The sequence below is a fragment of the Talpa occidentalis genome, unplaced genomic scaffold, assembly GCF_014898055.3.
Source record: "Talpa occidentalis isolate TD23 unplaced genomic scaffold, MPIMG_talOcc4v2.1 talOcc4.16, whole genome shotgun sequence".
In the NCBI taxonomy this organism is placed as follows: Eukaryota; Metazoa; Chordata; class Mammalia; order Eulipotyphla; family Talpidae; genus Talpa; species Talpa occidentalis.
Genome location: NW_023601653.1, coordinates 59,828,447 through 59,851,406, shown reverse-complemented (window position 1 = coordinate 59,851,406; position 22,960 = coordinate 59,828,447). Strand labels below are relative to the sequence as shown.

Below are 22,960 nucleotides of genomic sequence, written 5' to 3'. Positions count from 1 at the left end.
CATGAGCTCAGAAGTCCCAAGTCTCATTATCTGCCTCAAACAAATCAGGTTAAGGTGACTTTCGGGGTGGCAACTTTCAATGCCTTTTCCCAATGCAAGAATTTGGAAATAATCTGGTTGTTCTTGTTTCTGTCACTTACTCATTTTATCAGATGTTTCCATTGGTGATGGCTTTATGATGCATTTTTGTTGAAGAGACTATGAATGTTTGGGTTTTTGTCCTGCATGTCTCCATATGTCTACTCATTGCTATTTCAGGTTTTCCATCTCACAAAACTCTTATGACCTAGGGTTGAGATGGCCACCTCAATAGTGATTTTGAGGTCATTCAAACCAGTATATGTATATACACACATTAATAGTATGAATAATGTTGGAACTTAACAAAATATTGTAATTTGCCTTAGCATAAACTTGACTAAGTAGCAAGACAGAAGTAATTGGGAGACTATAATGAATTTTGTGTAGGTGACCAAATAAGATAGAAGTGTTTGCATCAAGATAATTTTAAAAATCTCCTTTTATGATCCCATAAATAAGACCCATTTTTATTTGTTTGTTTGTTTATTTATTTATTTTTTAAAGATTTATTTATACAAGAACTGACGTACAGTCAGAGGCATGGGAGGGCGAGAGAATTCACCAGAGACAGAGTGGGGAGCAGCACAGGCAGACACACTGAAGACACTGCTCAGGGGAGCAGCAGGCGAGGCAGGAAAGTTCTGCTGCGCCATGTGGGTTTCTCCCTGGCTGGCCGGGGATCGAACTCATGCAGCAGAGGCTGCAGACAGCTACACAGTGTAGCGCTCAACCCACTGCGCCACTGGGGAGGCCAAAACCCATTTTTAACTTTTTTTTTCCCTTCTATTTTATTTATTTATTTATTTATTTATTATTATTTTTTAAAAAGACTGATTTGTTTATTTATACAAGAACTGGTGCAATCAGAAGTGCGGGAGGGTGAGAGAATTCACCAGAGCCAGAACGGGGAACAGAACAGCTAGACTGATGAAATACACTGCTGAGGGGAGCAGTGGGCACAGCAGGAGAGATCTGTTGCACCATGTGGGATCCTCACCGGCTGGAGGCCCGGGATCGAACCAGTGCTGCAGAAGCTGCGGGCAGCTTCACAGCCCAGCGCTCAACCGCTGCGCCACCAGGGGAGGCCCCCAAGACCCATTTTTAAAAGTTTATATTTTCTTGTGACTGTTAGTTTGAGGAATTTCTTAATTGGCACTGAATAAACCCTCTTTTTTACTGAGTCTGAATAAATGACCTGAGAAAATTATATATAAAGCTTCCATTTGCCCAAAGGCTACTTAAGCTAATTCTTCATCCAAAATAGTACCACCATATGTAGCTTTGAATAATCAATTATGGAATAAAAAAAACTAATTGGTAACAATAAATGATAGGGGCCTTTAACAATATTTATTCACCTAGAAGTCTCCAGAAATAATTAATCATGAATTATTCACAGCAGATAAAAGATCTCTAGTTATCTGATGGGATCCAGTCCTACCCAATCTGCCCCCATAAAATGTTTGAAGCCGTCTGGCATTTTGCCCTGTGTAGGAAGGAGTCTGATTCTTTCAGCTATTTGGTTCACAAGAACATCTTGTATTTCAGCAAAGGAAAAAAAAACACCCTCCCATTGTGATAAATAATGAAGAAAATCCCTGCAATCTAATATTTTTAACACATACCATCATTCAAAAAATTTGACTTGACTATAAATTTTCCTTAATGTTGATATGCTATGACTTCCACATTTTTTAAAAGCTTCTGAGTTTTGCTTTTGGGGCTCTTCCAGGTCAAATTATTAATGTATCCTCCCTTTCCACTGAGGATGTTTAGCACAATTCACATTTTTCACATATTAAATGTTAAGCTCTTCCATCTTTCTTTACGATTTCTATCTTTCTCCCTTAACATCTCCTTCAGGATGAGTTCCTAGCTGGGCCTCAAAAGCCAAATAAGAGATTTTAACGTGAAGTCATAAACAGAGTTTAAAATTTAAAACTGAGTTGAATAAAAATGTAATACAGGCCTCTAAGATCTCTTAGTAGTTTAATTATTTTCCTCTGTTACCTTTTTTTTCTCTAGCAATGTTTAAAGTGAAATAAAGTACATTTCATTGATTCTGATTAATCCAAATGAGTGTTCCTAACCAACAAGGAAGACAAGGAGGAAGAGGGGAAGAAGATACTTGTGGGGTATCTAGAATTGCTTATAGCATTTTAGAATTTTCAAATTATTGTGGCTAAAACCAAAGAGCCTGGGAACCCTCGTTCTACCTGAATCCCAGAATCCTATCACTATTTACTGAACCCCAGGGCAAGTTGCTTATTTCTCGTGTTAAAAGAAGGTATAATAATAGGGCCAACTTCATAAAATAGTTGTGATTTTTATGTGAATTCACATGTATCAACTCCCATAGAAGTGGCTGACTTGTGATAAATGTTATAAGCATTATCAGTTATTATGATTGCTGGTCATTATTCTATCTCCTTTAGTTTAAGTGCCCAACTGGCCATAATATAAGACATTATTATCATCTGAATTGCAACAAAGAAGAAACTGGGGGCCCCAGTTTCTTAGGCAAGCTGATCACATGCACAATTAGTAAATGGTCTGTCAGACTCCAAACTCATTCTCCTGCCACTAAGGGAAAATTAGCACAATTCCAAAAGCTCTTCTCCCTTCCTAAACTCACTCAGTTCCTATCACTTTCTTTAATCACTTTGTTTTTCTTTTACCTCTTCTAATTTTAACAATAATAGTGTGTGAATTGGTATGGAAAAAAACATCATTTTGAAAGATAAGAAATAAAAGCAAAAGTTGTTTGACTCCTCAGCATAAAAATCCCACTCATCTACAGTATCTTCATCTCACTGGCTCCCTCAAGGCCTTCCCAAGTACTTCCCACTGATTTTTCATCCTTTTGTGAATTCTGGTGGCATTATAGCCTCATCTAAACTGCTAGAATGTTTTTCTGTGTACTATCTAAAACGCTAAATTATACTTACCTCAAGATAAAAGTTTTTTTTTTTTTTTATATTTATTTATTTATACAAGAACCGGGGTACAGGCCAGATTCGTGGGAAGGTGAGAGGATTCACCAGAGACAGAGTGGGGAGCAGAACAGGCAGACAGACTGAAGACACTGCTGAGGGGAGCAGTGGGCGAGACAGGAGAGGTCAGCTGCACCATGTGGGATTCTCGCTGGCCGGCCAGGCTCAAACCGGTGCTGCAGAGGCTGCGGACAGCTTCACAGCTGCGCTCAATTGCCTGCGCTATCAGGGGAGGCCCAAGATCAAAGTTTTTGAAAATATGTCTCATGATCAGCTCTAGCCTTTCTTGCAGCTCTCTTTCTGAGTCCCTTCCCAATTGTCTTTTCAAATGGGCCTTGAACCTGAATTCAGTCAAAAATTAATCATTCTGAGATCTTTAGCTTCATTTTACCTTTGTCATACAATTCACATGGTATACATATTGATTTCCTGGTTTTGGAAATGTATTATGGATTAGTGTTATGTTAGCTCTGGGGGAAGCACGGAGATGGTACATGAGAACTCTGTACTATTTGAGCAACTCTACAATTGCAATTGTAACTGCACAATTTTACAAAAAAGAATTCAAGATAGAAAGTTTAAAAAAAAATCAATTGCTTGCTGAACCACTAGCTGATTACTAATTGTAAGTCACGCATGCCCAAAAGAACACTAAGATCCCTGAAGACAAGGACAATCGTGGAGTTCTCTGGACTTCCCCACACAAACTGGTGTTTTATTGGGCATATGGTAGGAGGATGGAGAGAGAAGAGATGAGAACATAGAAATAGGAATTTCATGGATATTTGTAAATTGATGAATGGGAAACAGAGAAATCATGGGTTAAATTTTGTGTCTTGAGGATTTAAATGTGTAGTTATTGTGCTCCTGATTTTACCTCTTTTCTAACACTGCTAGAAAGACAGAATCAAAATAGAAAATATTTGAATAGAAACAAAGTCCCAGGCAGTGAAACAGATAACATTAGTCATATAACCATTCACGGCTGCATCTTCCTTTAAAACGTCTAAGTCAACTTGTGTTGCCAAATGTCTAGGAAGCTGGCTCACTTATTAGGTTTAGTTGTAATTTATGGGGTTCTTAATGCAAAAAAAGAAGTCAAATAGTCTTCAGACAGATAAATACATTTTTTTCTTACTTTTGTTTTTGTTTTTTTGCTTCACCTCTTAAGTTACTATCCACTAACATAGAACAAAAGAGAACTTTTTAAAATACTAAAAAAATGAAAAGGAAACAGGAAATGCATCATTGAGAAAAAGATGTTATCTTTCTATCCAAAAGAGTGGAAACTTATGAACCTTTCTTAATACTGCAATTCTTTCTACACTACAGTTGCGCAAGTTTTATAAATGTCACTGTCAAAGAGCAGTTTCAATTCACTTTTTCCAAACATTGGGGAAAGAACAGCCATCTTACTTTAATTTGGTTCTGTGTCAGTCATAACTTGACTGGCATTAGCTTGGTGGCAACAAGCTCAAGGTTATGGGTTCAGTTCCTATGTTGTCTACTTAGCTTTTCTCAGAGGAAATGGCACCAAAGCCTGAGACTATACATGTTTATTTATCACCCAGACACTTAGGACAACTGACCTTCACTATTGCCAAACAGCTCAAAATGTCATCTTAAAACCAAAGCTCAGCCTGTCACAGTTGTTAGGAGTGACACTCTTTAAACAAAACTTACCCTACTGTGATGTAAAATGAAAAGTTCTAGACTTAAGGAAGCACAAAATAGCCTCCCATTTGCTCTACCCCAAGGAGTATTTATTGTCTCAGATTACTCCCTACTTTTGGGGGCAGAGAGTTTGTCTTTCATTTACTTCCTTATGGCCAGTATTCATGACAGAGCCTGGTGCTCAATATATATCACATGCAACTCACAAAAAAGCCATATGCTCTTATAAAGCAGAAGACATCTATCTCAAATGGACACTGAGCATTTAGCAAACTTAACATATTGATGTCTGAAAGGTGGTCCCAAGACTAGAAGCCTCAACATCATCTGGGAGGAAACATGTTAGAAAAACAGATTCTCTGGCCCTATAAGAGGTCTAGGTCTACTGAGCCAGCACCTCTAGGGACAAGGTCTTGCACATACATTCTAACAAGCCCTCCATGTGATCCTGGGGCATACCACTATAACCCAGAAACGACACTCTTTCCCATACACAGCTTCAATTTGCAGCATCAGCTCTAAACAAAGTAAATCCAGCAGTTTTAGTACAGATACACTCATCTATCTCTTGGAATGAATATCTGAAAAACAGCTTTCTATGTAAAACAGATTTGTGGACCAAGACAATTTGATCACTGATAGGCACTTTATATAACTTTATTATATTTCATAATGTGAGACAGAAACATTAATTAAAATATTCAGAAATGTTTTATAGAAATAATGAATTTTAAATGAGATATTGAGCAATGGATTATAATTATAAGGCTTCCTTCCAGATCACCCCCTTTGATGACACAACTAAGTAGAACTTGTTTAGTGAACAGAAATAGTGTGATCTGATGTTAATTAATCCTCATACCAAGTTCTAAAGACCTCCTTTGTTTTTCTTTACTCACTGTAAATTATTCAGAAACTCACTGGGATTCTTCATTATTTTCAATGAGCTAAATAATACCAAAGTAGAAAATTCTATGACTCATAAGAGCACCGAGGGCCTATAATGTTCCAAAACCAACATTTTCCCTGATGACAGACAGTGAGGAGGAATGAAACAGATGCTGAATCCAAAACGCTCTTGACAGACCAGAAGAACAGGTTGAATCAAACAAAACAGTATTTAGGAAGATGAAAATAAACTTCTACACCTGGGTTAAATACATGCACTTGGGTGTAAATTTGGAAATATCTGACTCAGCAGCATGGTTTACTAAAAAATAAAAAGACTTCATTTGCAGTAAACTCCCCATGAGCCAACACTTCATCCACTGTCACCTGAAAACAATGTGACATTAGGATGTTATGGCAGAAGCAGTGTCTAAAAGCAAAAATTCTGTTGTGTGCTGATCTTGCCTGCACTTAGCACATTTGAAGCATCCACATTCATTTCCAGACCCACACTGTATGGAACAGGGAAGATAGGGCTGTCACTAGAAACCATGATCTCTGTCAGGTAAATGCTGTAGCTGTGCAGTAGATGGAGGACGAGAAGACTCAGGCCTGGGTCAAGGCATGCTAGCTAGCTTCACATATGGGAAGGGCTGACATAGAAAGAGGGAACCAGGGGTGAAGCTTAATGCCAGTGAGTAGAAGCGTGGTTCCATAGAAGATAGAGTAAAGCAGAGGAGGAGTTGATATGGTAGTTTTTCCTGTGACTTTGGCTGGACAATCATACACAATTATTTAATCAGATGTTACCGTTGGCATTACTGTGAAGCTGTTTTGTAGACGTCGTTAACCTCTATAGTCAGATGACCTTAAGTACAGAAGATTAACCTTAAAAATGTGAGTGCATCTCATCTGGAAGACCTTTAGCACAAAAGCTAAGGTTTCCTGGAGTGAAAGCAATTTTGCCTTAAGATCATACTGATTTGCTCCTTCTTGGGTTTCCATTTTGCCAGCTCGATCTACTCTGTTTTTGCCTGCCCCACCTGAAATAAATAAGTGAATGAATGAAAGAATACAAGTGTGTATTGTTTGTGTGTGTTTGTGTGTGTGGTGGTGATTCTTTCTTTGAAGCATACAGTTTGATACCCTTATCGAGCATGGGAGTGGGACTACTGAGTTTCTGTCCCTGGAGACATGCAATGAAGAAAGCTGAAGAAACCATTTTGGTTATAATACAGAGACCATTTGAAATGTATTAAGAGCTTAATATATTAAGAGCTTAATAAAGTTATAAAGCATGTATATCAAACTAGACCACATAGTCTAACTTAATTTATTTGCCTTATTGAAGATCTTGTCTGTGTCAAATACTGTGTGAGGTTGTGGGGATAAATCACGAGCAGAAAAGGCCTTTGCTCTGCCTTTTTGGAATGTTGTGAATCTTATTGTGTGTGCAGGGTGCAATGCTAGCTACTTTGGATAATAACAGAAAAAGATGGTGTCCTAACTGAATCAAATTTATTTTAAGAGTGTAGGGGAATATATAGACACATATGCTTATAGATTTGAGAAACATTTATCAAATAAATTTAAATGTTTTAAAACTTTCATTTTAAATAGGGATAAGATTAGATTATCTGAAATTTCTATCACATTCCATGATTCCATCTTCATAAGGCCTAGCTCTAAATTATTTTCCTGAACTCTCCTCCCTGCTTGTCCTCCTTACATTCTGATCCAAAAAAAAAAAAAAAAATCCTGACTCAATGTCTGTTTATTTAACATATTTGAAAGTGCAAATTCCTGAAACATAGAAATGACAACCTCTGGACAATCTGCAATGTGATGGGCTCAGGGGCTGCTGTTCAGTGCTGGACATCCAGCCTCCAATGATGGACAGCAGAAAACTCCCCAGAATGCTTTCTAAACACAAATCAAGGGACATGGGGGAGAATGGCATGTATTTTAACAACAAGAACGCCACAGCATGAAGACCACATTTGTAGCACACTAGGAATTTTTCAAAATACCTTCAAAGCCTGCATCACTATTTAAAAAAAAAAAATGGAGCAAACAAAGATGTCATTTGAAAGAAGATTAAGAGACATGGATGGGATAAAACTGAAGCTTAAACCCGAATCCTTTCAGTCAGTTCAGTTGGATGCTTTTTTGATTTGCACAGATTGACACAACATAGTGTAACATATTCTCTGTTGATAACAACAAGAAACATACTCATTAGCAAAAGATGATTCATTCATTTTCTTACACTTGATCTAAAGCTATAGCAAATGGAGTACTGCATTACAGGTGGTGAGACTCTTGTATTGATTGATAACATACCCAGTCCTCTCAAGGGACTGCATTGGTTATTCATTGATAAATGGAAATTTCTTATAAAAACAAAACTCATCAGGATTTATACAGTTCACATTATGAAGTTCTAATGGGCATATCATTTCTTAATATAGGGTGTTTAGGAAGATGTAGAAAATAGGTGATGTAAAATGAAAACATTTAGTAGCAAAGTCACAAGAGCTTTGCAGAATCATAAGTGGGAAAATAGAGCTGCTCGAGCACCAGCCAGCAGGTGACCTTGCTTATTCCATGCTGAAACATAACCTATTTCAGACTTCCTTGTCTTTAGAATATAGCTACTTTCATTTTTAATGGGATGGAAGAAATTATGGCTGTTTTTCTGAAACCACATCAACTTCCAAAGGCAGCTGTAGCAACAGAGATGCATTTGCACTGGAATTTTGGCTTCAAGGCCAGTACCACCTTGAAAATTTGGCTGATTTCCTCTAACCCATAAGTTGGAATAATACCAGGAATAAAAAGGGGAATTACAAGGATGATTTACAATTTTCTTCATTCCCTTCCCTCAAAGTTAGTCTGTGTCAGTTGCCAGGAAAACAAGTCAAGATGAAATGGAACCAATTGACAATTGATAATTAACTACAGGAAAATATTTCAACAAATAAATTGACCTAGGTTAAAAATAAAGGACAATTGAATTTCAATAATATGTTTCAGTAGAAAAAGCAGCAACAGATATGACCTTTATGACCTTTTGGCTTTGAAAAAACAGTTCTTAGTTTTGTTTTCCATTATTGTTTCCTCCCTAGATTCTACTATTTTTCTTTAGAGAAAAGCCTAAGAATTGTTCACTAGCTACCTGCAATATGTTCACTCACCAATACAAAACTAAATTTTTATGATTTTAATTTCCCCCCCTTTTCTTTTTCTAATCCTTCATGAATGCCATTCCTCATCTTTCTTTACTTCTTGGGCATGCAAGGAAGATCAGCATAACTTATGCCTTGCACAGGGGTCTGAGTTTTATACATACCCACAAGAATATTCCTGCAGTTTGAAGACACCCTTTTACTCCATTTGGAGTAGAAGAAGCAAATGAAAATCCACTCATCTACGCTGTTTGTCTCCTTTTGTGTTTGTGTCTTTTGCAGGGAAGGGAAGGTATAAATGTGTGAAAGCCACAGCTAACCATATCTCCATATTTAACGCCAACAGAATGACTTTTGTTTTTTTTAAACTGAGGTAAGATTGGTTGACAACACTGTATATGACTTAGGGGAATAGATTCACATTTCCAGAATGACTTTCTCTAGCTCTAATCTAAACTTGTGTCAGTGCTACCATCCTCCTTTGGCTCAGTCCATTAGAAAACAATTGTTCCTTTAACTACCAGCTACACAAGAAACCTCATTTCTGGTAATCCTTCAGTTTCAACTTCCTAGGAAATGATTACACACACACACACACACACACACACACACACACAGTCAGTATATCTCTCGCTCTCTCATGGAAGTTCTACATCTTCCTGAAATACAATCTGTTCCCTTGTTACCTAGACAAAGAAAATTTACTATTAAGGTTATATAATCTTAAAACAAGAATGATCAAGAAGTTGAAGAGCTGACTGGAACTATAAAAGGAAAAGTGAGGCTCAGGGGAGGTGTTAATGCTCGGTGCTGTAGTGTGCACCATGGAGGCGATTTCCATCACTGCAGTCATCAAGCTGGACCTGAAGCCCAGGTGTTACTGAAAGCATGGATCAGCTTGCTGTATTTTTCCGAGGAGTTCATTTTAGTGACTGATTTTAGCAGGAGAATAATTTTTACATTAAAAAAATATAGATATATTATGGATTAATACTAAATTCTGCACACATTTTATGTAATTAATAAAGTGTGTCAAATAATTACATGAGTGTAATGAGATGCTTACAGAACTGAAAACATCCAGATCTGTGCACTCTTCCCTTAGAACTACTTTGACAGCAATACTTCAGAAACATTATCCTGCCCAGTTCAGTTTGACTACAGGGGTGAACTGGAATATATTTACCTAGGTAGGTAGAGAAAAAGTTCTAAACACAAAGGAATTTTATATCATAAGGAAACTGACCTAGCCAAGATGCTATTGGTTTTGTTATGTTGCATTTTTTTTTTTTTTGGATAATATGTAAGCGATCTGATAAACATCCACCAGCCCTAAAGTACACAGATATGCTAAGGAAGTATTTGATGCTTAGTAGAAAAGTCACATTTAAAATTAGAATTACCCAGTTTCATTTAAAATTAAAATGAAAATAAGCTTTTCAAAACTTTTTATAATTTAGAGAGCAAAGAACAGGCAAGAATAAGGAAAAAAAATCATTTTTCTTTGTGCCAAGGGAAAAAAAAAATCACAGGCTTGTTTGTATTTGACAGCCAGTTTATAGCCCAGCAATCTAAGTCTATGAACTTAAACCTTCACGGATGAGTGCATCAATTGGCTTTTGAATTAGAGGATAGCATTACTCAATTAACACTGAGACTAGCCCTTTCAAAAAATATATTTAGCTGTGGCACATGATACTTCAATTCTGAAATGAGAATGTCAACTGTAAAACTAAATGTTAAATTTCATTTGTTTTTCTCTCATCCCCTCCCACACTTACTACAAATTTGAATAATATGAATCCAGGAAACATTTAAATAAATGTGGTGTGCACTTTAGGTTTTATGGCAGGTCTGATTGCTTTAATTACTTGGAGTCTGACAACTCACAGGCTCACACACACAAGTATGGAAATCCTGTTGTACTTGTTACTAGTGCTTTACCTTTAGCCAGTGAAGGGAAATGTTGACTCTGCTGAAGCAGAAGATGGAAAGGACCATAAAATCATGTTGTTCTACTTTTGCAGCATCCCCAAAGTGGGGATGCTAAGTCAGCAAGTCCCTAAGGCAGTGAGCAAACTCACTTTAAGACAAAACTGCTAGGTATCGTTAGACAGAAAAAAGAAGAATCCTCTCAACACAAAAGACCATGAAATAGACCCTCCCCTAACACACACATGTTTACCAGTGCTCCTTAGTAATAATAGCACATTATTAAATTTTGTCCATGTTGACATGTACATACAGTCCTGTTCTGGTTAGCGTTACATTCTCTTTTAAACATCGTGTGCCTATTACCAGGGCTTGTGAATCCATCTACCACATACTAGAAGCCCTTCCAAATGTAAGGGTGTTAGTTTATTGATGTTATTAACATATTTATTGCTGTCCAAGCTTTCCAAGATATGCCATGAGAAGTCTTGTAATGATCACTACTGGGCAAGCTCTATGGACATTAACCAGATTTTGGATTCAAGTGAGAGACAGTGAGAGAGAGAGAGAGAGAGAGAGAGAGAGAGAGAGAGAGAGAATGTGCATGTGCACTCTTATGCATGCAAGTGTGTTTTGAGGGTGTGCTAAGTAGCAATACAAAGATTTTTTTTTTGTAAGCTTCCTTTTGCTGAAAACCAAAATACTCACTTGCATGTAAATATATCCTTGACTGTGTGTTTCCCTAGAGAACTTAGGAATTAAAATGAGGATATTTCAAAAATGGTAGTAATGTAACCTAAGCCATGAGCCCTTACCAGGTGCCAGGTGCCCTTCTAACAAACTTGGATATAGATAATAACTCATTCAATGGTAACAACAACTCTTTGAGATGGACATTCTTATATTCCCTTACATTTGAGAAAATTGAGAAGTTAAGTATTTTACCAAAGTTGCCAAGTTCACACAGCTAATAAAGTACAGAATTGGGAGCAAGACCTCACTGTGTGACTGCAGAACTCATGCTTTTAACCCCAAGTTATACTCGTCTCTGTTAGCAGATGAGCAATCTGGTCTTATTTACCCCAAATTCCAATATGGTATTGAATGTGGGGAAACGTAAGAACTGAGACCTCTGAAGCAATTCACACAGGCCCCGCGAAAGCAGAGAGCTATTTCCACCATTCCAAGCTGGCTCCTAGCGATGCTGCTGCTACTGGGTATTTGGAGAAAAGCAAGTTATTTGATCTTACCAGGGGAGACCATGATGATTTGGGGGAGACACTAGAGTAAAGGAGGAGTGCTATCACATTCCAGCAGGTGTAATTTATTACTTATAAAAGACTGACTTGTCTGTACTACAGGGATGTGGATGTGTGCAAATGTGTAGGCAGAGATATCATATGTCCATATTTGTGAAAAATAATAACATGAACTCTGTCTGGCTAAAGTCTAATCTCAAAGTTGATAGACCTGAAGAAGTCTGTGGTTGCTTTCACTGAACTATGGGAAAAGGTCTCCCTCCCATGCTTAAGTCAGACCATTACACTATTTTTTAAATATGGGGTGTGGTTATACAGTCTCAGGAAAACACTGTAATGTGGAAATAGGAAAACACTGTCAATGTACAGACGACTAACAAAGGGGCAGTTGTTTAAAGGTGTGGAGTTTGTCATCATCATTTCACCCAAATGAAAATAAACAAAAGTGGTCAGACTTATATATATGCATGACAGAGAACTAGTCCAAAGAAGATTCAGGAATCCAGAAGCCTGGAACTTTACTGTGGAAAAGGACCTTCGTGAACAAGTTCATCTCCTGCACTTTACACAAAATAAAACCAAGGTCAGCAGAATTTGTGTTCCACATGCCTGGTTACCATCAGTGTAGGCATGTGGACTCAGCCAAGGAGAAGGTATAGAATAAGACAAGAGGATGTGTGGGGGGCACTACAGGCTCTGGTTTGTGGGCTGGGCAGAGGAAGGCATCCAGTTAGGGGTAATGGCGACAGAGTAGAAAGGCCAAGAACTCTGATGTCTAAGGGAGCCTGGGAAGGAAATAATTTTAGGAAAGAGTCAATAGTTGTGTTGAATGTTAACAAGAGGTCTCAGAAAATCAGAATTGAGAAATGTTCATTAGATTTGTTGGTAATTGATCGGCGTGACCTTAGCAGACACATTTCAGTAGCATGATTACAATGGAAGATGGCCCCGTTGTAAGTAATGAATGGGGCAGTAAAGACAGTGCCCACATTCAATAAGCTTGAGAAGAGAAAAAGTAAAAGGTGGGGCAGTGGGCAAAGAACAGCTTAAAGGAAAACCTTTGGCAGAGAATGAGAGGAATAATTGAAACAATTTGGGGGAAGACAAAGACAACTAGAGTCTGAGCACAGGCTGATGGATCAGTCTTGATAGAAGGAGGTACAAGGTAGTTCTAGGATGGAACAGAAGGGAAAGGAATAGATGCACATTCAGCTAAGGGCTTCCTCAACTGAGTTTTTATTTTTATGTTTAACTTTTCAAACCATGTAGAGTTTATTTTGGTAAAGGCTGTAAGGTTAGAACCCCCCTTTGCTTATCACCTATGGTGAGTTTTGAATGAAAGGGCAATAAACAGTCAGCCCCGGGTCTAGACCCTCTTCACTCAGAGGGTTTAAACAAACTGCTCTTGGCAGCAAAGACCTTCCATCCTCCACTCATGAAACAGTTTCCTCATTCTCCAGATCCTTCTACCAGCCACAGAAATTAGGTTCTCATGCTATCAGGAAACACTGAGGAGATTAATGGGGAGAAGTTGAATTATCTTTCATCTGGGAAGGCTGGCAGTTTCTTAGCCTTGCCAACTATCTATTTTCTTTGCATGGTTTCTGCCAGAGGCGAGAGCAAGCAGCAAGTAGAAGAAAGGGGAATGGATGGCAGAGAAGAAAAAGAAAAAATAGAAAGAGGAAAAGACTTGCAATAGGGAAGACTTACTGCTGAAATCAAAGCAGAGAGCAGATTAGGAAAGAAAGGTCATCACAGAATTAAAAACTGCATATGTGTTTTTGTTTAAGATTATTTGGGTTACCTGTTGTATTGGATGATCCCAACTGTTTCCCTCTACCAATACACACTGCGAGATATCTGTTTGAGTCCCTTCCTGAGAACCAGAAGTTTGGTGTACAGAGTCAGTTATGATTCTTTCCTTCAGTAGAGCTCAAGGAAACATTACCTGAAAAGCTTTTTCAAAAGCAGCATCTACTTTAATATTCTTTAATTATAAAATCAGATATATGTTTCAAACTGGATTTAATACCTATTCACCTTCATCAGTCCACCTTTAATCTTAAAAATCTTTAAAACTTTTCTCAGGTGGGGAATAGAAAGTCTCTGAATGACTAACATGAAGCAGAATTTGGTCATTTAAATTCACCCCAGAAGTGCTGGCAATAGCTAAGTCCTCCCCAGCTTTAGAATTGTTGGGCCATGATGCAGCTCTGTTTCTTGTAAAGATCTGTCCATTCAACAAGCATTTCTTATATCCAGCAAAGGCTTCACATTGGGCTGATGACTGAGAATACCAAGCTATAATGAGATATAAAATTGGCCCTTCAGGGTATCATCGAGAATAAAGAGCAAAAATATTTTCTTAATTTTCACAATCTAATTTCTTTGGAGATTTGTGTAATCGCCCTCTTCAGAATTGCAAGACTGACAATATACCCCTGAGTTTTATCAGTGGAGCTACTTTATTATAAAAAGGCAAATGTACATAAAAGTTGGTTATGCAAAGTAAAAATTATAGATAAAGAGACTTCATCTAAAAAAGCAACACATGAGGATATAGGAAATGCCAACCATCCTTCCAGGAGGCAAAAGTAAACACACACACACACATACACACACACAACAGACACAACAAAAATCTTACCTGACTTGCCCACACCTGCTCTCCCAAATATCGCCAGTTTGACCTCTGCACTTTTAGCCATTCTGAGTGTTGGGTAGAAAATTCACTGTTGTTCAAACTAAAGAGCTGAGAAAATCTTTGGTTCCAGCCTTTGGATTTACCATATCATTGTAAATCTGAAATCTGAAAGAGATTTGGGATTTCATGATTCATATGTGACTAGAGAAAGGAATATTTATTAAATATTTCTTACATGCCAGCCAACATTACTTCATCAACATTTTATATTCCACTTTGATCTTCACTGAGAGGGTGACAATAATTTACTATAAATTATTCAATTAAAAAATTATAGACCCAGGACTTAAACTTGTATGTGCTTGTTCTAAAACATGCATTTTCTTGCATGATAGCATTTTCGAAAATATTTCCTCAAGGGGTTGTTTTAGGAGGCCATTGCTTTTGTCAGTAATTGATAACAAATACTTGAAGTATGTGATTACATGCATTTCCACATAGTTGTAAACATCCTATATACAAACACAGCTGCTGGGGAAGAGTCACATTTGGAATTCTTTATTTCCCTTTGGGCTGAATAATATACATTCATATTAGTCAATCCCATTGCAATACAATTAACTTTGCAATTCACAATTACTTCACACTAGATTACATGATCAAGTCACATGACAGACATGCATGTTCCAGGTATCGATATGTAACATCCTAATTATATTTTTCCAGACATAAAGCTCTGATACACAAGAAATAAATCCCATACCCGAACTTCTGATTCCCTTTCAAGCTAGTTTATGTTGTCATCCTAACACTTGAGAAATGACACAATAGATTTCCCTTGCTGTCAGAATGAAAGCATTCCTGCAAAATTCTCCTAACCCAAAATGGCAGTAAGTGAAGAAGCAATTACCATTCTATGTGGGAATTTTTATGAATCCCAGACCCAAAAAGTAACCTACCAGATTATACCAAATAACACATAAAACCAAAGCAGGAATGATATGATAAATAATAGCCTATAGAAAGTAGTTCCCAAGGGGTCTCCCTGGTGGTGCAAGGGGTTAAGCACAGCACTGTGAAGCTATCCATAGCTCTGCAGCATGAGTTCGATCCCTGACCAGGGAGCTACCCACATGGAACAGCAGACTTCTCCTGTCTTGCCCGCTGCTCCCCTCAGCAGTGTATTTCGGTAGATCTGCCTGTTCTGTTCCCCACTCTGTCTCTGGTGAATCCTCTTCGCGCGTGCCCCCCCACCCCCAGCACCTCTGGCCTATACCCCAGTTCTTGTATGCATAAATAGATAAATCTTTAAAAAAAAAAAAAAAAGAAAGTAGTTCCCAGGGAAGGAACTTGCTGGGGCTGATGCCTCCAGAATAGTTACTGCAAAACCCACGCTGATGCTGTTTAGAAATCATCTTTCTTTCTTTTAATGATAACAGTTACTAATGCAAATCTAAAAGCAAAGTGGCAAATCTACAAAAAGTTGGGGACACTTGTACACACAGTGTAAGCACATCTTAGATAGGTAGGTGCTTCAGTTCTCAGTTCCATGGAAATGTAAAGAGCCTATGGGTCAACCCAGGGAATGGTAATGCTCTAGTCACCGCAGGAATCCTTCCTGAAGATGTCATTTACCACTTCTAGGTATGGGGGACTTGGAGGTCAAGGAGGAGGGCAGTAAGCCAATTTTTTTTTTTCCTTTCACTCAGACCCTTTAGATAGCCTAGCAACTATTAGGAACCTTTGTCCCATTTAAGCTGCTGCTTTCTAGGAAAAGGCCCAGCATCTCTCTTGTTCTCCAGGGGAATGTATGTTCTTGTTTATGTTTTTTTGACCTTCACCTTTCCTGTTCACCATATGCAGCTCTCTCCCCCCTCCCTTGCCTTAAAGCACTCTGAAAATGTGGTATCCACTGCATGCATGCACCACTTGAGATGTGACCTGATGAAGTGATCCAGCGAAAAGTTCACTGAGATTTTTCCTGTCTTTTCTCTGGCTGTGTGGCCGTGTTGTACTACAGCCACTCAAATGAAGGCTACATCTTTCATACAAACTGCAGACTCCCCTCTTTGGAATGTCTGCAGTCAGTGCTTCAAACCCCAATATAAGACTTTCCTTTTATCCTTGTTAAATTAAAATAAAATGAAGACAAACTCTATTCATTTCACCCATTTTCCCAGTTTGTAAAAATATTTTTGAAACACAAATCCATGATCTAAACATGCAAATGGCTCTTGCCAGCATTTTGTCGTCTACAGATATTCAAAAGAGCTTCTTCAGGGAAAGAAAGTAGTGAAAATCGTTCTGCAAGAGTAATTCTAAAATGCATTAAGATGTGATTTTTTAAAAAGATTTATATGTATATAAGAGCTGGGGTACAGGCCAGAGATGCGGGGGATGAGAGGATCCACCAGAGACAGAGTGGGGAACAGAACAGGCAGATTGATCGAAGTACACTCCTGAGGGGAGCAGCGGGTGAGTCAGGAGAGGTCTGCTGTGCCATGTAGGTAGCTCCCTGGCCTGCGGCCGGGGATCGAACTCGTGCTGCAAAGGCTGTGGAATGCTTCATAGTGCTGTGCTTAACCCCTTGCACCACCAGGGAGGCCCAAGATATGGTTGTTTTCTTTATGATACATCTAAATCATCAACCTGTACCTAACATATTTTGTGTTCACTGATTCCCATAGTGCCAGGGCCTCCTCTGGAGGACACTAAGGTCAACATTACCATTACATTGGCTCTTGTTTAGTTCATCCCCAATGATGGGAAAACTTCTTAGTAATAATTAATAGAACAACATCCAGAAGCTTTAACATTTGCAATTTGTCCAGTCCCATATTTTTGGCTAAAGATAAAAGCATTTCCGTCTTTGCCATTTTATATGCATTCATTAAGAAAAAGGCTCATGTTTAAAGTTCATTGCTTCCTTACAGAAGCATCATGGAAACATACCACATGGAGATATTGTCTATACGTAAATTCTAAGGAAGAATCACAAACATTTCTTTGAAACATAGAGCATGCACATGTCTGGAGCTTATATAAACTATAATTTGTTATTTCATGCAAAACTGTTCATTCCCATACACATAAACTCAAAATAATTATCTGATTTATGCTTCATGTATATAGTCATCAAATGTGATTTTTTAGAAAATGAACATTTGTTAACTCAAATATTTCAGTAACTCCCAAATGGCCTCAGAGGCATAGGAATTTCATATAAGATAGTGATACTTCTTTTCATTTATAACCTAATTCAGTTAGCTATTGACAAAATGTTTAGAAAAATCATTTGAAAGAAGGCAAAGCTGACATATTTCCTTCACATGTGAAAAGTTATATTTGATATAGAAAACAAAGTTGTTGTCATGAATGACATGCTGCCAAGTTTCTTATGTTCAGAATAATTCAACCGAAGATTTCCCATAACATGGACCTAGGAAAACATGTCTTCACGTTATTGCAGAATTGTTTTGGTTGGGTCTAGAAGTTGCCATTCACTTTTTTAGGTGGACAGTGCTTTCTTTAGACCCAAAACTTCTAAATTCCTATCACGCCTAAGACTAAAGTTACACCTAGCTATGTCTGAGATTAAAACCTGATTTTCTTACCTATTTAGAGAAAGATTTCATTTACCATAAATCATTCCTAACACTATATTTATCTAAGTCCATGCTCTTTACTTCCTTTTGGAGGGGTTGGGGGAAGAAAAAGCAAGCATCTTTATAAGGTTATTGTTTTTCTAACTTCTCTATTTATGTTATCATCAAAATACAGGGCAGAGGTAGGGTTTAGGGAAGCAAACCATCTAGTCTGGTCGTGGGAATGAGATTCTCTTTGGGCTGCTTTTTCTCTAGCTCTGAAATCAAGTTTTCTGTCTCCTGATCAGGAATTCTCCCTCCTCATACAATGCAGCAGCTGCAGCAGGGAGGAGGGTCGGGCAAGCCCCTGGCTGTGGCATTGCTCTGAAAGCAACAGGTATCCGGGAAGGATAAACAAACACGCCCATAGTGGACTGCAGGTCCCAAGCTCTCAACCAAGGAAGCAATTGCAGCCTAAGTCTAAGGGCATCCTCCTAGGTCTCAGCCAGGAGGGCACCGTCAAGCTCCAGTCGTGGGCGCCCACACTCCCTCTCAGCGAACCCCATAGCCGCCCTGGGGGGACCCAGTGGCCAGGAGGACTGCCCCACAGGCCGACCGTTCAGGGGCTTGGAAAGGTCTGCAGGAAGTCATCCCGACAGAGCCACCTGGGCACATGCGTGACTCACCTGTTCGCACTCTCCAGGCCCGGAGAGCCGCGGTCCCCTGCAAGTTCGGAGTCGCTCCCGCAGCCCTTGCACGCGGCGCTGCCCAGCTGGCGGGGAGTTTGCAGGCTGCGATCGCGGGTGGGAGCGGCCGCAGCAAGTGCGGGCGGGGGCTGCGGGGTGTCCGCGCTGGCGCTCGCTCCGACTAGCGGCCGAGGGACTGCGGCAGGACGCAGCTCTGCCCGCCGGGCCCCTGCGCTCCGCCACAGGATGCTGCAGTGCGGCGCTGCGGCGCCCCCTACCGGGGCCGGGCCAGGCTCCTCCCGTCCCGCCATGCTGCCTCCCGGGCTGGAGAGCTGCAACCTGCCCCTTTTGCGGCACCCCAAACAGGCGTCCCTTTCCCTTCATAGGTTCTGGGCCTGTGGGGCCTGGCCGCAGGACATCTGTCCTTGGCTTCAAACGTTGCGTGTGAAAGCCTCACTAGGTGGTGTTTACTGTTCCTTACTTCAGGTGATCCTCACAGCCTCCCTTGGAGGAACTGTTAATTATCCTTGATACCCAAGGGGAAACCGAAAGAAGGGATAAAGAACTCGCCCAAGGCCTAGCGCATAGTTGGAATGAAATCCAAGTATGGATTTCAGGATTTCATTGGAGGCTGATTCACTGATTGGAAGCTGAGACATGCTGCAAGAGCCATAAATAATAAATTCAATTGACATGCATATCTGTATTGGAGAAAGTCCCAAGAGCTGCACGTTCTCCTCCCAAGATCAGCATGTATAACATTTGAAGTCATGCGCCTTCGCCCTTAGACTTGAACACAGAAGAGTCATCTTCGTGCTGGACTAGACCTGCTTTCACCTCTCTCATCTCATTTTGGTATTGTCATTATTAGCCTTTCATCGATGAGGTGAGTTTGGAGAGCCCCAGTGATTTCCCCAAAATGCAACTTCTGTCCAAAGGATCAGGGGAACACCAAGACTTTATTTTTTCCGTTCAAAGTCTGTATGTTCTTTCCAAGATATCAGGTGGCCTCCAGAAAACCACTGTGACCTGGGAGAGAGGGGCATAGGGCCCAATGAGGAGTCTGCTCTGAGTCCTTGATGGAAGAGATATAACCATGGAGTCAGCTCCCAGGGCTGGGCTGACCTGGAAAGCCACTGCAGCCACTAGGGATGGGCCAGGCTGAATGGAGTAGCTGATCCATGCAGAAGTTGGAATTGCCTGGTTGCATCTGACTTCCTGATCACAAATCTATCATCTGTATTCTCTTCCCAACATGTACCTGAACTGGAGAACCTGTTCACGCACAGCACCCTGTGATCAACCATCATGTTTGCATTGTACTCCATTTTCATTTCTCAGCCTTCATCAAGCCTTGCACTTTCTGAATAGAGGGGTGTAGTGTCTATACCTCTACTCCAGTGCTGCACGTGGTGACTATTCAAAAAATAGTTGTTGAGTGAAGGAATAGAAAGACAGAGGATATGTTTGGCTATCTTACATGCTGCATGTGGGACAGAATAGCCAGCAAGAAGTTGAACATATAGATCTGAAGTTCAGGTAAAAGACCTTCTCCCAGCCAGCAGGAAGTCTTTGAAACCTGACTGAGGAAGGAAAGACTTGCCCAGAAATTTTGTACTTTGTGGTATTTGGGTCTTACTTTCTTTCACAATAAAATCCTATATTCATGAAAGGATTTAGTAAATGCATGTCCCACATACAGAAATTTTAGTTGAAGTGCCCACTGTGCCTCTCTTATCTTATTGGAGATAGTACAGAGTGCTCAAGCTAGGTCCCTTTTATTTTAGTTTTTTGGAATCTTATCTGTGGAACCTGTTTCTCTCCATTTTCCCACTTTGCCCTCCCACAGAGACTGGCACTCTTCTCTCACCGAGGGACACATTAGTATACACACCTGCAGATGGTGACATGCTGCTCCAAGGAATATGACTAGCTGTACTGGAACCTGACACCCGTGTGCAATAGCTTCAGTATGTATCCTGTCAATGGGTGTCCTTCCTTTGTCTCAAAAGCAGGAAAAAGGAACCATTACTGCCTGCTGCATAGATCAATAAGAACAGCAGAGGAGGCCTAGCTCTTACAGCTCCACAGTAGGTTCTTACTGGGTAGAAATCCTCCTGGTGAGAGATCTTGTCATACTCCAGTCTCTTATCCTGGCTTCAGCCTTAAGCTAAAACCTTTAACACAAAACCTGTAGATGAAGAGTCAGTTCAACACCCCGCTCATTGGACTTGTGTGTGTATGTTATTTTATGGAGTATGTGTGGTCACATGTGTGTAGTTGTGTGTAGTATTCATTGTAAATAATTCAAGTTGTAGGAAAAAAATATATAGAAAATCACCCCCAAAATCACACTCTCCAGAAAGAACCATTGTTACCATATGAGCATTGTTCCTTCTATGGAGAAAACACAGATGAACTGTTAGATATGTAAACCAGCATGTACATATACTAAGTGCTGTTAGCATTTTTTTTTTAAAGATTGATTTATTTATTTATGCATAGAAGAACTGGGGTATAGGCCAGAGGTGTGGGGGGTGAGAGGATTCACCAGAGACAGAATGGGGAACAGAACAGGCAGATCTACTGAAAGGCACTGTGAGGGGACCAGCGGGTGAGTCAGGATAGGTCTGCTGCTGCATGTGGGTAGCTCCCTGGCCTACCAGGGATTGAACTCGTGCTGCAGTGACTGCGGACAGCCTCATATGTTGCGTCTTAACCCCTTGCGCCACCAGGGAGGTCCTGTTAGCATATTTTTAATAAATGGATGCTATTTTAGTAAAAAAAAAAACACTTGAATAGAATGTAATTAAAGTGAAACTTAAAAGATGGCAGAACTGTAAATGTTTACTTACCTCATGAACTATTTTATCCTAAAGATTCCTATAAAGTTAAACTATTACATAAACTCAAGCCTGAATTCATAACGTTTAACACTATATTTGATTATATTTATACTTATGGGTTATGTATACATTTGTTTATATTTAACCACAAATATTTTTTCTCAATATCAATTGACTTCTTGCTATTTAACAAGGAGGAAATCATCCCTCTCACTTACTCCTCTCACTTCCTTTCCCTCCTATATTTTTACTTCTGTACTACCTTCTCATTGTCAGGATTAGAATGTTTGCATTTGTTCTGTAAATCTCATTCCCAAGGTGCTTTCAGCTAAGTCAGATAATCAAATGGAATGAATTTACTTAAGTTATTTTAACATAGCTTTTGTATTATCCTTTATTTTGATTAAGCTCTTCATTTTTTTATTAACTGATGTTTTCAGTAGGGCCTTTTAGGTGTGATGTTTTGTAATTGAAAATACCTATCTCCTCTTTTAGCTATTTTTATTTACTCACTACCAGGCTCTTTCCTTTTCTGTATAACTTATTTTGTGTTTATTATGTTATTTTTAATACCATATTTTCTGTGATACACAGTGAATGAAATCCACTTGGCTCTGGTCCTCTGACACCTGTTGTTTTTTCTGTGGAGTGATGGTTTATAGATTGAACATTTCACTCTTTCTACCAGCCTGACATGAGAAGAGGAAGCAAAGAGAAAAGGTCCTTTGAGTCTCTATGAAGCCTTTTCATACTCCGCTTTTCTTCTTAGGTCTAACCCGGTCCTTTAGCATGACTGAGTGTATGCATCTGGATTACCCACCATTCCAAAGAAAAGATTTCCTCATGCTTGCCATGGCTCCCTCATTCATTCTTGGAATCTTCCCTTACTCTGTCCCCTAAGCTACTTCCATTGTAACTACTCACACTGTCAGCTGTAAGGAAAGGATGAGGATGGTTGCTCGGGTCATTTCACTCCACGCTTGGAGGTATTTATTACTGGTGAGGGGGAATACTCAAATCTAACATCTCATCAGTATTGCTTCTGGATGGTAGGTCAGTCTACACCACAACCTTTTATTCCCTTAGAAGATTCATTTTGAAGTTTTATGGCAAAAAATCATATCTCTTTCCTTGTTTTGCTGGTGCTAATGGTCATTTTTTTGACTCAAGAGGGTATTTTATTGT

At 39.4% G+C, this 22,960-nt stretch overlaps 1 protein-coding gene and 1 long non-coding RNA gene across 3 annotated transcripts in view; one reads left to right on the top strand and one right to left on the bottom strand.

Annotated features, from left to right (window-relative positions):
* Positions 1-9,224, top strand: part of LOC129145987 (uncharacterized) — a 193,827-nt gene extending 184,603 nt beyond the window's left edge. The window contains exon 6 of the long non-coding RNA XR_008552262.1: positions 9,107-9,224. This is a non-coding gene — a long non-coding RNA (uncharacterized LOC129145987). The remainder of the gene's footprint in view (positions 1-9,106) is intronic.
* RERG (RAS like estrogen regulated growth inhibitor) overlaps positions 1-19,066 on the bottom strand; it is a 112,800-nt gene extending 93,734 nt beyond the window's left edge. For both annotated transcript variants that reach the window (XM_037514293.2, XM_054696429.1), the window contains exons 1-2: positions 18,930-19,066; positions 14,663-14,824 (exon numbers count right to left, since the gene is read on the bottom strand). In XM_037514293.2, coding sequence (XP_037370190.1) covers positions 14,663-14,723 — 61 coding nt within the window. In that variant the 5' untranslated portion in view covers positions 14,724-14,824; positions 18,930-19,066. The remainder of the gene's footprint in view (positions 1-14,662; positions 14,825-18,929) is intronic.
* Between the last annotated feature and the right edge of the window lie 3,894 nt (positions 19,067-22,960).